Raw genomic sequence first — 17,355 nt, 5'->3', positions numbered from 1 at the left:
GGGCATGCAAATGCATATAATTAATTAAGTTTTATAAATATATCACTTTCATTTTTTTAGGAGTGCCATGGACCCTACATTGCTGGATGAATACTTTAGCCACTTCACACGAACTTCAAGTTGAAAATGTAATTGATCAGCTACTCCAAGATTTTTTACAAGTTTGGCCAGAAGACTGCAGCTCTCAATTTGTGGATGAATGTTTGCCACTTCTTTTCACCATCTTTAGGCATAGCAAAGTAAGTTGTCATAATATGATATTGGTTCATTTTTAGTCAAAAATAAAAATAAAGTATATACAAAAAGTTTAAAAAGAATCAAAGTTCAACAACTTCCAGAGATGAACAGATTCACATATGCAAATATTAATAAAATAAAAATGAAGAAGTTTGAAAACATGAATCAAACCTTGGAGATTCAGTGGCAGACTCTGAAGAACACTTAGATTAAAAATTATATATTTAGTTTAATCCTTTATCCAAGTGTAAGCAAACAAAGTTTGCGCCTGAAGTATCTTCAGGACTGAGGCAACTCGTGGTAAAGGGGAACCAAGCTCTCATCACTACTTGTCTAAGTATCTCCGATAATGCAAAGCACATCTCCTTGCGAACATGTATAATACTATGCATTATATGCATTAAGGGAAGGGCCATTACCCAGACCAATTTTGACCTTTATTGAATGTTCAAGTACAGGTCAAACTCCAAAAACTCAGCGTTGTTCCCCTCAGTAACAGGCTCACCCTGTCACTGAGAAGAACTCTCAGTGTTGGCTCTACCCTGTGGCAGGCTCATCCCACCACCAAGCAGAGCCGCTCATTTGCTCATATGTCATCTGAGGGGTAACAGCAACAGCCTTAGTTAACTTCATGGGCTACAGCTTTGCCATTCATCACCCCAGCTTCCAACCAGTTTCGACCTTTATTGAATGCTCAAGTACAGGTCAAACTCCAAAAACTCAGCGTTGTTCCATTTCCATTATTTCCACCTTAGTATCACCACCTATGGGTCTGGCTCCCACTGACGAGACCTCAATAAAGGTCGAAACCGGTCTGGGTAGTGGCCCTTCCCTTAATGCATAGCATTATACATGTCCGCAAGGAGATGTGCTTTTGATTATGGGAGATATTAAGACAGGTAGTGATGAGATCTTGGTCCACCTTTACCACAAGTTGCCTAAGTCCTGAAGATACTTCAGGTGCAAACTTTGTTTGCTTAACTGGATATAGGATTAAACTAAATATATAATTTATAGTCTAACCAAGTGGGAAAAAACTTCCAACATTGATTGATTCAGCCAATGAGGCATGCGATGAAATTGTTTTTGTAAAGATAGAAAAATCATAACTCCATAGTGGATCTCAGAAAGTTAAAGAAGCAATCATGAAAATAATAAAACATATACAATATTTCTAGCAAGTAAGCTTGTGCTCTGAGAGAATACAGAAAAAAAGGTGAGAAAGTAAAGACTATGTAAAAGTAGCTAAACAAAAGTCATGGGAAGAGTGGTAAGAATATAAAAGGTAAATATCACAAATGTGCATATCGTCAAAAGTTTTTTTTAATTGGTTATACTATTTAAAGATGCCAAGAAGTTATATTCTTGGTTTCGTCCTTTATCCAAGGGTAAGGAAACGAAGTTTGCACATGAAGTCACTTCATAATTGGGCTCTGGCTCCCACTGATGAGACCTTAATAGGAGTTGAAACCAGTCTGGATAGTGGCTCTTCCCATAATGCATAGCATTGTGCATGTCTGTAAGGATATGTGCAATCCATTATGGGATACTAAGGCAATTGATGTGAAGTCATTAGCCTCTATATACAAGTAGCCCAGTCGTCAAGTGACTTCATGTGCAAACTTTGTTTGCTTACATTTATTTGCTTTCATGGCTACATCATTGCCATCCATTACCCCTCTACCTGGGTAGAGGGATAATGGATGGCAATGCTGTAGCCCATGAAGTTAACTGAGGCACGGCTGTTGCTGTTACCCTTCAGATGAAATATGAGCAGTTCTACTCAGTGGTGGGGTGAAACCTGCCACTGGGTAGAGCCAAATGCTGAGAGTTCTTCTCAGTGAGCCTGTTACTGAGAGGGGAACAACACTGAGTTTTGATCCTTCGGGTCGCTCATTGTTGGGTAATCTGGGAGATCTCAGGAGTTTTTGGAGAGGTAACCCCGCACTTTATACAGGGAAACTAGGCTGGGTAGTGGACTTCCCATAATGCATAGCATTTATACATGTCTCTAAGGATATGTGCATTGCATTATGGGATACTAAGGCAATTGATGTTAAGTCATTAGCCTCTAGCCTCTATATACAAGTAGCCCAGTTGTGAAAAGTGACTTCATGTGAGATTTTGAATAAAGGATGAAACCAAGAATATGACTTCTTGGTGTGTTTAATTTATTTTAGTGCAAAATGTCCTGGATGCTATTGAAAATAAAAAGCTTAGAAATGGAGAAAGAGTACTCTATATGAGAGAGTGAATCAGAGATGAGTGAGAAATTAATTAAGATGACAGAGAAACTGAAGATGAAGATATTCTAGATGTCCGAATAATTTCTTTGAAAGACTGCTAAATAAAAGAAGTGACAGAGTGACAACAGATAACATTCATAAGGAATATGAGGAATGCAGTCAGTAGTAGAAACTGAAAATGAGATTTAAAAAAAAAAAAGACATCAAAAAAACAAAAACATGGAAAGGCAGTTGGAGTAACTAGGTGATATTTCACCAGAAATGCTGATATATAGAGATACAAAAGTTTTACGTTGGCTGCAATGCATATAGAAGGCATGGTCAGAATGTCAAATTCCAGATGATTGGAGTCAAGTTCTCATAAAAAGGGAAATAAAACTGAATATGAGAATTACAGAGGAGTTTCTCTATTATTTCTTGTGGAAGAGAAACTTGGAGAAGAACAAGCTAGATTCAGGCCAAATAAGGGATGTCAGGATCAGATTTTTTTCAAAACCAAAAGGTGAGAATTCATGGAAATATAACAAGGATCTGTGTATAAGTTTTGTAGATCTCAAAAATGCATGTGACAGGCTACTAAGAAAAAATATTTCAAAATGCTATAATTATATGGTATAAATGGGACATTATATCAAGCAATACATAGTTTGTTTGAAATGTAAGTCAGCAGTTAGAATTTAAGAAGGTACAGGAAAATTATTTGATGTAAAATCTGGTGTGAGACAAGAGTGCACATTATGTCCACTGTTATTCATTATCACATTATATGGATCACATTATGAAGGAAAGTGGCATTAAGCCCGATTCAGTATAACATTACCTTTATGCAAGCAATATTGTATTCTCAATTAAATCAAGCACATGTCTGCAGGATACTTTAATTAAACTGAATAAATACTGATTCTCAGGGGCTCACATTGGTGAGTATGGGCAAGGCAAACCCAAGATACCCAAGCTAGACCCGATCTTATCTCATACAATATACACTTGGTATATCATATCTGGAGACTGGTCTTCTACTCTTCTTTCCCTCTACTCTCTCTCTCTCTCTCTCTCTCTCTCTCTCTCCCTCTCTTACTTCTTATTCCTTCTCCCCCCTCCCCAGTGCTATTAGAGCAACTCGAGGGCAAGGAGGGTGACTCTTTCCACTCAAACTGTAGTTTCCACTATCTACTAAAAAAGGCAAGCCTAGTTGTCTTAAGGTGGCAGTCCCACCACTAGGTTACCTATCGTCATATTACTTTCAAGTCTCAACGAAATCCAAACCAGACAGAAAACATGGGAAACGACTGCAAACTGGAAAAGGTTAAGAAACTTTGGAAAAAGAAAAATGTGGTGAAATATGCTACATGGAACATTAGAAGCATAGCACATGAAGAAGAATTAGATAAAATTTTAAATGACAAAAATATAGAAATTGCAGTTCTTACAGAAACAAAAAAGAAACTTAAAGGAACAAAAGAAACAGCTAACTACAATATCATATTTAGTGGAGTGGACAAACAAATGCATGCAAAAGCTTGTGTAATGATTTGGATCCATAAATCAATTAAAGCAAAAAATAAATCATTATACATACTGGAATGAGAGAATATTAGAAGTTCAATTAAAATTAAATAAAGAAAATTTAACAGTTGTTGGAGTGTATGCCCCTGAAGGAGGAAAAGAAGAAGAAAATGATTACTTTTACAAAGAATTAAAAGGAATATATGAAAAATTAAATAAAACAGACCATATAATTATAGCCAGAGATCTTAATGCTCTATAGGAATGAAAAAAATTAACAATAATATACAAAAATTTGGAAAACCAACAGTAAACAAAAATGGAAAGCAACTCATTGATCATACAATATATAATAATTTAAAAATAATGAATACATTTTACATACATAAAAATATACATAAATATACGTGGTTTGCAAGAGCACACAAATCAATAATAGACTACTTTATAGCAAATGAAAAAACAGCAAACCTCTTCCTAGACATTAAAGTTAGAAGAGGGCTAGAAATTGACACAGATCACTATTTAGTACAGGCAAAACTAAGATTTCCACCAAACTGGCTACAAAAAATACAAAAAAATAAACAAACTAGAGAAACAAAATCTAATTACTAAGTAAGACTACTAAATGATTCACGTATAAGAAATTTATACCAACAGAGGATTAATAACTACTTAGAAAAAATACAAGAAATTGAAGACATTGAGAAAGAATGGAATAATATAAAAGAAATTATCGCATAAGCAGCATATGAAAGTCTAGGAACACAAAAAATATAAAAAAAAAAAATTACATATATGGGACAATGAAATAAAAACAATAATTGAAAATTAAAAGATGGTTAAGTAGAAAAAAACAATAAAATGAAATTGAATAAAAAAAAAGACAAGCAATAGCCAAAAGAGAAACCAGAAAGAGACACAGAGAAAGCTGGGAAAAATTTGTATCATATCTAGAAAATTACATATACAAAATAAGACCCAGTGTGTACAAAATACTAAAACACATGAATGCAGATATAAAAGAAACTGCAAATATAAATTGAGAAATAGATGTAAAAGAATTCTTGGATTACTTTACGGATCTTTGGACAGATAAGGAGGCTGGAAGCTCAGAGGCTGCTTGGAAGGATAAAAGAGAATAGTGTGACAGGAAGGGTAGTCAGTGTGTTGCCTAGGTATGACTGTGGTGAAATGAGGCAGAGAGCAAGGATTATGAATGATATGCTGGCTGAAATGTGTGAGGAGATGGGAGTACAGTTTGTTAATGTGTGGAATGAGTTTCAGGGACGAAGTGAGCTGTATGGGAGCAATGGACTGCATTTGAGTGGTTATGGTGCGAGTCACTTGGAGAAACTGTTGCTGGAAGGTAGAGAAGTGAATAGAGAGAATAAATCAGATCGAGAGGGGGGGAGTGATCTGGAAGAGCAGGAGAGTAAGACAGGAGAGATTGAAGAGGTGGATATGAATGGGGAGGTGAGTATAGAAAATGAGAGAATGGGTGTGCAAGAGAAGCAGAGAAATGGGGAGGCTCAGGGTGGACAGGGGTACAGAGCGTGAGAAAGGTGGATGCTCCAAGACGAGGTGAGAGCATGTGTAGGAATGGGATGACCAGGGATCAAGAGAAAACAGTTGGAATTGAAAAGGGTTCTAAAATGAAGAAGCAGAAAGAGAAATGTCCCCCAGTCGAGCATGGAGAGATCACATCGAGTGAGTGGTATCAGAGGAACTAACTGTAGATCCAGAAATGAGCTGTTGTGTTTGTATACAAATGCTAGAAGTATAAGAAACAAGGCAGATGAAATGGTTGCACTAATTGCGTCTGTTCACAAAAAGATTGTTGGAATAAGTGAGACATGGTTGGAAGAGGATGACATCCTGACAGGAATAGAGATGGAAGTGTATGATGTGTTTCGTGAGGATAGAAAGGGTAAAAAAGGGAGGGGGAGTGCTATTGATGATAGAGAAAGAGTTATGTTCATACAAAGTAGAGATGCAAGAGGGAAATAGTGCCAGTGGTTTTGAGTATGGTGTGAGATAGAGGTGAATGAAATCAAATACTTGATGAGATGTTTTTATAGACCAGGTAATGTGGATGGTGGTGATAGTGAAATGTATAGTCAAATCAGCAAGAAAATAAGAAAAGGGTGATCATTATGGGTGATTTTAATTATGGCAATATAGACTTGAATGATGAGATAGCAACTGGAAGGAAAGAAAATGAGTTTCTTGAGTTTTTGAGGAATAACTACCTCAGACAGTATGTAACAGAGGGCACATGAGGATTAAGGGTCTTGGATTTGGTCATCTCATCTGTGGATGTAATTATAAATGAGGTATCAAATCATCCATCAATTGGTGAGAGTGACCATGAGGTGATTACCTGGGTGGTTGCCAGCAGTGTGAGGACACCTGTGAGAAAAGGGTATATGTGGAACTACAAGGGGGGGGGGAGGAATTATTAAGAGCTCAGGAGACAGCTTGTGGGTGTAGCATGGAATGAGGATTTAGCTGGAAAAGAGATCAATGCAGCTTGGGGGATTTTCAAAAACTATCTAGTAGATGCAATGTCTAAATGTATTCCAAGGGTTAGAAGGTTAAATAGGTGTGAGATGGATGAATAAAGAGATTAAGCATGCAATACAGAGAAAAAGGGCATTGTGAAGGCAGCATAAGAGAAGTGGAAATAACCAATTTCATGAGGTCTACAAAGACTAGGCAAGGAGGGTGACTTGGTTGGTGAGAGTAACTAAAGACAGGTATGAACAGCAGTTAGCTACTGAAGCCAAAAAGAATCCTAGGGAGTTCTTTCGATATGTAGACAGCAAAAGAAAAAGAATGATTATGGAAGGGTGACATTGATTGGAGAAAATGGTATAAAAACAGCTGTTGCAGAATGTGTGGTGGAGATACTTAATGAGCAGTTGATAAAGATCTTTCAATCTTGTGAATGTGACTTCATGGAGAGATTAAGAGCAGTTGATGATGGGGGGGAGAGACTGACTGTAAGTGAGCAAGAGATGTTTGGGGAGTTGAGTAAACTAGATGTAAATAAGGCTGTGGGACTTGATAATATATCACCACGTATTCTGAAGGAATGTGCCAGGGAATTGACACCTGCCTTGACATATTTTTTTAATAAGAGTCTTGTACTTGGTCAAGTTCCTAAGGAGTGGAAGGAGGGCAAGATTGTGCCACTTCATAAAGGAGGTGATCGAACTCAAGCATCAAACTATAGGCCTATCTCTGTGTCAGGTGTTGTGGTTAAGTTGTTGGAGAAGCTTGTGAGAACCAAGATCCAGAGTTGGGTAGACAACAATGGTATTATCTTTGATGGACAGCATGGATTTTCTAAAGGGAGGTCATGTTTCAGTAATCTACTTACTTATTACAATAAAGTGACTGCTTCCTTGGACTGAGGAGAAGGATACACAGTAATATACTTGGATTTTGCAAAGGCTTTTGATAGAGTACCTCGTGATAAGTTGACAGTGAAACTAGAGCAGATGGGGTTGGATATTAGATTTGTGTTTTGGATTGGAGACTGGCTATCTGATAGGTATCAACAAGTTGTGTATCGGGGTGCGATATCCAGGAAAAGGATAGTCACTAGTGGAGTGCCTCAGGCATTCCAATCATTCACAACTCTGCATAAAAAAAACCTGCCTCTCACTGTTTTAGGGCCATTACTGTTTAACTTGTATATTAATGATATTGGTGAGGATTTAGATGGAGATATTCTGTTGTTTGCAGATGATGCAAAGTTGGGACGAACCATAAAGAGTAGTGAAGATGTTGGGCCTTACAAGAAGACTTGAATAAATTGAGTGATTGGGCATGGAAATGGGGATGTGAGTTCAATGTTGCAACATGTAAGGTTTTAAAACTTGGAAAACAAAGATGGGATGCAGAATTTATGCTTGGTGAGAATATATTGTTGGAGGTAGAGGAAATAAGAGATCTGGGGGTGATAGTGGATAAAAATTAGGGGACACATCACCAAAATTGTGAAGGCTTCTGGGAATGATGTGGAGGACACTTATGTGTAGAAGTAGGGAGATTCTTGTTCTGTTGTATAAGGCTTTGATTAGGCCACACATGGACTATTGTGCCCAGATTTGTTCACTGGGTTTTCAGAAGGATGAAGAGATGTTGGAAAGGGTCCAAAGGAGACTGACTAAGGTAGTTGCCGACCTCTGGAATTTTTAGTATGAGGAAAGATTGAGAAGATGTAATTTGCAGAGTCTGGTAGATAGGAGGAAGAGGGCAAATATGATAGAGATATAACAACCTCTTACAAGTTGGTAAGGGGTTGTTATAGGATCAATGGTGGAGAAGTGGTACAGAGAATAGTGGAGATCAGGGGAGAACCAGAGGTCATCCCTGGAAACTGTATAAAGAGGGTGTGAGTAGGGGAGTGAGAGGCAGGTTTTTTTTGTGCAGAGTTGTAAATGATTGGAATGCCTTGCCTGAGAGTGTGGTGTCTGCAAGGAGTTTGAGTGTGTTTCAGACACGGTATGATGAGATGTGTGTGTGATAAAAGGACCTCCCAGGTCCTTTTATCACATCTTTGACTCATGGAGTGAAAGACTCATCAGTCTTTGACTCCATGAGGTCTTGTGGTAATAATAATAATACTGGCATCAAAAATAATTACACTAGAAACTTACAAAATACCTTAAATGATATGATAACAATGAAAGAATTAAAGGACAACCTAAATAAAATAAAAAATGGCAAATCAGCAGGAGAAGATTTGGAATAAACAGATGGGATAAACTCCAAACTGTATAAATTTGCTGGAAAAAAATTTCATCAAAGATTACTAAAATTTTTAAATAAAATATATACAAATGGACAAATACCAATAGAATGGAATACAAGCATAGTAATACCTATATTTATAAAAGGGAATAAAACAAAACCTGCTAACTACAAAGGTATTAGTTTATTGAATACATGCTACAAAATATTGTTAGATATTGTGAAGAGGAAAAGTGTCAATGGGAGGATAGTGCGTGTGCTCCCTCGTTTTGACAATTACGAGTTAAGTAGATGAGCGATGATAATGAATGATATGATTGCAAGAATGTGCAAAAAAAATAGGCCTGGAATTTGTTGATGTCTGGAGTGTGTTTGAAGGAAAAAGATAGTTATATGCTGGAGATGGGCTGCATCTGAACATGGAAGGACATAAGCGATTGAAGAAGTTACTGTTTTCTCAACAAGTTGAAGTAATTGGGCAGGGAAACTAATATTGAAAAGGTTGAGTGTAAGAGAGAGAAACTTTAGCAGTGATTGTATATTTATTGATCTTTATTCACAGAATAAATTACAGAAGAGAGGGGATAAAAATCGGCATGCAACTACTGAAATTAGTGACTTGTATATCAGTTCTAAAGCCAGTACAAGAACTAGTGGGAATCTGCAATTTTTGTATACCAATGCAAGAAGCATTCTAAATAAGAGAGAAGAATTTTTGGCATTAGTCAGTGCAATCTCACCAAAAGTTGTAGGCATTAGTGAAACTTGGCTGTCAGCAGAAGATGTGGTCACTGAAATTGAATGTAATGGATACAGTATTTTCAGGTAGGATTGAGAAGATAGAACAGGGGGAGAAGTACTGTTGATGATAGCTGATGTGCTGCAGCCAAAGAAAGTAGTATATCAAGATGATAGACATGTGAATGAGAGTTCATTTGAGGCTGTCTGGTGTGAAATAGTGACCAATGCAACCAAATATACAGTTTAATGCTGCTATAGGCCAGAATTGAATTCAATATTTCCCAGGGGGGACAGAGGGAGATATTGAATTCATGCATCAGCAAATTATTGCAATGAGTGCAGGTTTAGTGATTATTATAGGGGATTTCAATTATGGTGATATCAATTGAAAGGAGGAAATATCACGTAGCAAAAAGGAAATGGAGTTCATACCTCTTCTACGAGATAATTATTTGAAACAGCACATAACTGAAGGGACACGTGGTGTGAGAGGGTTGGACCTGGTTCAGAGGATATATGCATAAGTAAGGTGTCCTCGTTACCTCCAATTGGTGAAAGCGATCATGTAGTATTGACTTGGGAGGTTGCAAAATCTGTGGATTTTTCTGTTAAGAAGGGGTATATATGGAACTACAGGTTAGGCAATTATAACAAGCTTCTGAGTGAACTTGCAGCCATCCCATGGCAGAACATATTGCAGGGGAAAGATGTTAGCAGTGCATGGGATAAAATCAGTGGGTATTTGAGGAAAGCAATATCAGATTGTGTCCCCATGGTCAGGAAGACAAACAAGGTAGGCATTAGATGGATGAGCAGTAGTATCAAGCTTGATCTGCAAAAAAAGAAAATGGTATGGAGAATGTACAAGGAGAAATGTGATCAGTACACCCATGAGCAGTACAAGGCTCAAGCTAGGAAGGTTACCAGCATAGTAAGAAAAGCTAAATCAGATTTGAGGAGACCTTAGCCAATGAGATCAAGGGTAATCCCAAAGAGTTCTTTCGCTATGTGGCAAGTAAAAGGAAGAATGACTTCGGAAGCATAACTTTAGTGGGTGCCGATGGTATTGAGGTGACAAAATCAGATGTAATAGTCGAGTTACTGAGTGATCACTTTTCAAAAATCTATCACCCAAGTGAGGATATCTCTGTAGCAATAACTAATGTGAGAATTGAAGTTAAGAAATCAGAGGTATTTAATATATTGACAAAATTTAAATGCAAACACTGCTGTAGGTTTAGATGGAACATCAGCTCGGGTGTTGCGTGAATGTGCAAAGGAATTGTCAACCCCTCTTACTTGGATATTTAACTTAAGTTTGAACTCTGGTTTGGTCCCTAGGGAGTGGAAGTTAGGCAAAGTGGTTCTTTTGAATAAAGGTGGCTCTAAAACTGCAGTAGTTAATTACAGACCAATCACCATCTCAGAAGTAGTGGTAAAAGTATTGGAAAAGTTGGTTAAAGACAAAATTCAAGAATGGGTGGATCAGGATATGATACTCTATAGAGGCCAACATGGTTTTGTTAAAGGTGGATCCTGTTTTAGCAATCTATTAACGTTTTATAATAGAATGACATCTGAGTTGGACAAAGGAACTGGCTACACAGTGGTATTCTGGATTTTGCTAAGGCTTTTGACAGGATACCCCATGGAACACTGTTATGCAAATTGGAGCAGATGGGAATGGATACTAAATTGGTGATATGGATAGGAGAATGGCTCAGGGAGAGATACCAGAAGGTGGTCTATGAAGAAGCCGAGTCCAGGATGAGACAAGTGACCAGTGGTGTGCCTCAAGGCTCTGTGCTTGGGCCATTGTTGTTTAATTTGTATATAAATGATATAGATGATATAGTTGTTTGCATCATCAGCAAACAACTGATTATCTCCCTTAAAGGGAGATATTCAGTTGTTTGCTGATGATGCAAAGTTGGGTAGCGCTATAAAAAATCAAGCTGATGTTGAAAGTTTGCAGGATGATTTAAATAAGCTGGTAGAATGGGCAAAAGGTAATGGATGTCAGTTCAATGTGGAAAAGTGTAAAGTTATGCATTTTGGGATTAAAAGATTACCAGCTGTGTACTACATTGATGGAACAGTACTCCAAGAGATTGATGAGGCTAGGGACTTAGGGGGTGTTGGTAGATAGGGATATGAAGTTCAGGGGACACATTGCTAAGGTGTCCAAGATTGCACATAGGATTATTTGGTTGTTGAGGAATACACTGACATCCAGAGATAAAGAGGTTATTGTTCCCCTTTATAAAGCATTGATACTTCCACATTTGGATTACTGTGCTCAGGTCTGTTCACCTGGATTCCTTGGAGATGAGGAGGCTGTGTAGAGGGTTCAGAGACGAGTGACTAAGTTGGTGAGTGATGTAAAAAATTCTCCCTACATTCATAGATTCAGAGCTTGTGGATTGCAGAGGTTGGTTGATAGGCAGAGAAGAGGGGATATGATAGAAACATTTAAATTACTGAAAGGTTTTTATAGGATTGATGCAAGGTAATGTTTCAGCTGTATGATAGTGATGGAAGAACAAGAGGTTATCCCTGGAAATTAAAGAAGAATGTGGTTAACAAGGGTGTGAGAACAAGGTTTTTGCTTGGATGGTGGTGAATGAGTGGGAGTTCTTCATCTGTAAATGAATTCAAGAAGAGATATGACAGATATTGTTTTGCTAGTTTGGGTCTCCTGCGATGAGTCTACTGACTCCATGGAGATACCCAGTAATAATAATAAGAATAAAATATATAGCAGAGTACTTAATGAAAAACTAAAAATATACAGTGAAAAAATATTATTAGAATGTCAAAATGGATTTAGAAAAGGATGCTTCACAATGGATGCAGCTTTCTGTTTAAAACTACTTATAGAAAAAAGAAGAGAATTTAATTTGAAACTCCTCTTTTGTTTATAGATTACGAAAAAGCATTTGACAAAGTAAAAAGATATATGCTGTTTGATATATTACAAAGAATAAGTATACCTGATATTTTACTACATGCAATCTTGAATATATATAAAGATAATGAAATAAAAATAAAAATAAATGAAAAGTTGTCTGAAAAACAATCTATAAACCAAGGAGTAAGATAGGGATGCCCTCTGTCTCCAACACTTTTCAATATTTACGTTAATGAAATATTAATACAGTGGAACACCTTATACAATCAAGGTATAGAAATTTCCCAGAATAACAAAATAAATACACTATTATTTGCAGATGATCAGGTAATCATCATCATCATCATCATGCGTATCAAGGATTTAGGCCTAGCATGGCCTGTTCTGGCCTTAGACATCATCATTGAATCGTTTAAGAGGACGTTTTCTTTTTCCTAATGGCTTGTTTTGGTAATCTTTCTGTTTTCATTCTTTGGATGATCAAATAATAATATCAAATATGGAAGACAATTTACAAAGAGCAATATATAATTTAAACATTATAGTACAACATTTTTGAATGAAAATTTCCATAGATAAAACTAAAACAATGGCATTTTGTGGACAAACTCCAGTTAGAAGCAAAATAGTTATTAATAATAAAATAATAGAACAGATAAATACTTTCAGTTATCTTGGATGTGAAATATCATATAAAGGAGAAAAAGACATAAAATTAAAAACATCAAAATTTTTACAGATTATAGGCCTGATAAATAGAACATTCAACCCAAATATAGTACAAAAAGAAACACGTTTGAAAATATACAATACTTTAGCAGTGCTCACAATATTATATGGCAGTGAAATTTTGGTAATAAATAAACAAGATAAACAAAGAATAAAAACAAGTGAAATGAGATTTATGAGAAGAATTGCAAAATACACATTATTAGATCAAAAAAGAAACGAAGACATTTTAAAAGAACTAAAAACAAAATCAATAGAAGAAAAACTAAACAATTATAAACAAAAATGGATTGAACATGTAAACTGAATGGCCAACACCCAACATCCAAAACAAATACTAAAATATAAGCCAATTGAAAAGAGAAGGCAGGATAGACCTCAAAAAAGGATAATGGATGGATAACGAGACTGGAACAAATCAATATGGTCTATACCCGTAATTAGTGTTATTGATGATGATGAATAAATACTGTAACAGATTTGCTCTGAAAATCAGCATTAAAAAGACAGACTATGAAAACAGAAAGGAACGTGGAAAAGAATAACAGCATCCTAAATGAAGAACTTCAAGAACAAGTAAAATATTTCAGCTATTTAGGCACATTTTTTTAGTGAAGATGGCAAATTAAATATGGAAATAAACACCAGAATAAGTGTGCTGTGGGAGTAAGTTGAATAAATTTTTATGGAATAAGGGAGAAATCAATAATGATATTAGGAAGGAACTTGACATTGTTAGCATTCAGAAATGTGTGAGCAGAGCTAATCTAAGGTAGTATGGTTATTTAAACAGAATGGGAGAGGAAAGATTATCAAAACAAGTATTTCATGCCAAGATGGTAGGAAAATACCCATATATATATATATATATATATATATATATATATCAGGAATTTGATGATTATCATGATGGTGGGTTGCATTTCTACCACATTTCTTATTTGCAATATAATAAAGTAATTAATGCATTTTTCATATTTAGCTGACAGATATAAATCTGGTTAACCTTAGTGTGACAAATTCTGGCAAATGCCCCACCCTGCTTGTAAAGACTCTGCATCTGGACAATGTGGTGAAAAATAGTGATGCTTTCACAATTGGAAGAACGATGGTACATTGTGCCCTTTGACTGGAAAAGGCCTAAGTTCGATTTTTGTCATGACGAAGGGAATCTTTATATGGTTTTTTTTTTCAATTGAAGGTGAGTTAGCCGATCTCATACGGAGGTAGCAGGTTTTTTTCTCCTGGAAACTTTCATCCTGCATAGAGACAAATTGGCCCTGAGAACACATGCAATTTACAGACAAAAATACTAATGGTGGTGGGCAGTAGATGGCATCGGTGATGATAGTAGTGGTGGTTTGCTATAGCTGGTGGATTAAGTGGTGGAGATGGAGAATTGTAGAGCAGGTCTCCCCCTCGATGAGTCTTTGGACTCCTTGGCTGTCACATAATAATAATAATAATTATTATTTCTATTTTCAATTTAAGAAGCACTAATTCATCATTGGTGATGCATTCTTTCTCCTTTCTTTAGTCCCAGAGTTAATTTTAGAAGGAAGATAATTTATCAAAAGAAATGGTTAATTATTATTTAATGGAGTTCATTTTAGAAGCAAGATCATTTTGACAAAAGAATTTATTACTTTTATTAATATAAAGTAATCTTTCCTTAATGTGAAATATGCTTTTCAGATTATTTTGTTTTGTTTTTCTTGAATTTTGTATGAGTTACCATATTAAAGAAAGCTTTTTTTTTCTATAATAGAAAGAAGGTACAAGCCTTCTTCTGGCAGATATCTTCTGTAGTTGCTATGGCAAAGAATCCATCAAGGAAATTCATAATGTGTCTTTTGTAGGAGGTGCACGGATAGGTAATTTCTAATTATCTTTATTGTTATTTTTTTAAAATCTTAGATGTTAAATATATAAATTTTTTAATTTGATAAAGTAATCTGAGAAATCTGAAGCAAAGATTCCAGTACACTTTTGGATGACCAAGAAAAAGTAGAAGACATCCATAAGAAAATAAATATTTGTATGGAATGGCTTGAGTAATGATGGGTGGAGTTTTAGTTTTTTATCTTTTGATAAGGATCTGAAATTTAGGGGAACACATAGCCAAAATTGTGAAGACAATACAAAGGCTTCTGGGAATGATGCAGAGGACACTGACTTGTAGAAGTAGGAAGATTCTTGTTCCATTGTATAAGGCTTTGATTAGGCCACACATGGACTATTGTGCCCAGATTTTGATCACCTGGTTTTCAGAAGGATGAAGAGATGTTGGAAAGGGTCCAGAGGCGACTGACTAAGGTAGTTTCTAACCTCTGGAATGTCGAGTATGAGGAAAGATTGAGAAGATGCAACTTGCAGAGTCTGGTGGACAGGAGGAAGAGGGGAGATATGATAAAGACCTACAAGTTATTAAGGGGTTGTTATAGGATCATTGCTGGAGAGGTTCTACGGAAAATGGGAGATCAGGGGAGAACCAGAGGTCATACCTTGAAACAGTATAAAGAGGGTGTGAGAAGCAGGTTTTTTTCATGCAGAGTTTTGAATGATTGGAATGCCTTGTCTGAGAGTGTGATGTCTGCAGAGAATTTGAGTGTGTTTAAAGCACAGTATGATGAGCTGTGTGTGTGTGTGTGTGTGTGTATGATAAAAGGACCTCCTAGATGAGTCTTTGACTCCATGGAGTCTTTGGTAATAATAATAATAAACTTTTTCTGAACCTCACTACTGAATATACACAACTATCAGTTCTGGTAAAAATACATAAAGGAGAATTATGCATATAACATTGGGACATAACCTTATCTCTTTTTTGATGTACAACTTTTTTCCCCCTCCTCCACAAGTTGCTGAAGCAAAGAATCTAGATTGTCCTATTGTCTTCATTCTTGGTGTGGTTTTGTTAGGTATCCACTTTTATGCTGAATAAACATGACTGGACTAGTAATTTGAAACTTAGCTTTCCAAACTATATTTTGTAATGGCTACTGGCTGAAACCACATACACAATATGATAAAAACATAATTAGATATCATAGCTGGAGTGTAATCTGGTTATACAACCTTCTTGCTATTTTCCTCAATGAAACCAGGGTAAAAAGTGAAAAGTCAATAATGTAAGTAAAAAGTGTCATGTCATGACATCATGGTCAAGAGATTATTCCAACTAAATAAAGGTGATTTATGCTTAAATAAAAGAGCCAATAGGCTTCACTTCGGTGATGTACCATAATTTAAATTAAGGGGATATTAAATCCCACATTATTTCAAAGCCGAATAAGAAACTCAAAGATCAGAATCAAAGAGTTTCATACCGAACATAGTAAACTATAAAAGTTTCAGCGGATTGTACTGTAAGCTAAAGCACGTAGTTCAACACTAGGGCAACTCATTGCAAAGGTATGTAAAGTTCTGATCACTATTCTTAGTATTACCCATAATGTAAAACACATCTCCTAGGAGATGTATGATGTTGTACATTATGGTGGAAGGTAGACCAGGTAATACTGACATTATAGCGTAGATCCCATAAGTTCTTTTCGCTATAACGTCAGTATTACCTGGTCTACCTACTCACTGATGAGACCTCAATAAAGGTTGAAACCAGTCTGGGTAGTGACCTTCCACCATAATGTACAACATCATACCTCTCCTAGGAGATGTATTTTACATTATGGGTAATACTAAGAATAGTGATCAGAACTTTACCTACCTTTGCAACAAGTTGCCCTAGTGTTGAACTACATGCATTAGCTTACGCTACAATCTGCCCAAACTTTTACAGTTTATATATTCGGTATGAAACTCTTTGATTCTGATCTTTGAGTTTCTTATTTGGCTTTGAAATAATGTGGGATTTAATATCCCCTTAATTTAAATTGTGATTTATTCTGTTAAAACAGATCAGGGAGATGAGGGTGTAGCTATGGTAATCATCATTAAACATGGATATAAACTTCTTGAATCGGATGCAATTTGAAGTTGAATGTTAGGGATAAATTTAAATTAAGAAGTCACATGTTCAGTGGATTGGAATGTCCTTACATTCCAATGAGTCCCTGGTCTCCATGGAGATGTCATGTAATAATAATAATGTAGTTAAGTTGCCTGTATGGTTAGAAAATTGTAATTTTGTAGTGGATACAGAAAAGTTAAAACTTTCCATTCATGAAAAGCATATGGAAAATTCCTGGATAAAAATCAGCA

At 36.1% G+C, this 17,355-nt stretch overlaps 1 protein-coding gene across 1 annotated transcript in view; it reads left to right on the top strand.

Annotated features, from left to right (window-relative positions):
* Positions 1-17,355, top strand: part of LOC150105953 (ankyrin repeat and BTB/POZ domain-containing protein 2) — a 228,455-nt gene that overhangs the window by 158,535 nt on the left and 52,565 nt on the right. The window contains exons 12-13 of the mRNA XM_090394597.1: positions 61-239; positions 14,903-15,008. Of these exons, the coding sequence (XP_090250723.1) occupies positions 61-239; positions 14,903-15,008 (285 nt within the window). The remainder of the gene's footprint in view (positions 1-60; positions 240-14,902; positions 15,009-17,355) is intronic.

Source organism: Typopeltis vanoorti, chromosome 6, assembly GCF_054136105.1.
Source record: "Typopeltis vanoorti isolate ZY-2024b chromosome 6, IOZ_Tvanoo_1.0, whole genome shotgun sequence".
NCBI lineage: Eukaryota > Metazoa > Arthropoda > Arachnida > Uropygi > Thelyphonidae > Typopeltis > Typopeltis vanoorti.
The sequence above is the reverse complement of the archived record's forward strand: the minus strand, read 5'-3'. Positions and strand labels throughout refer to the sequence as shown.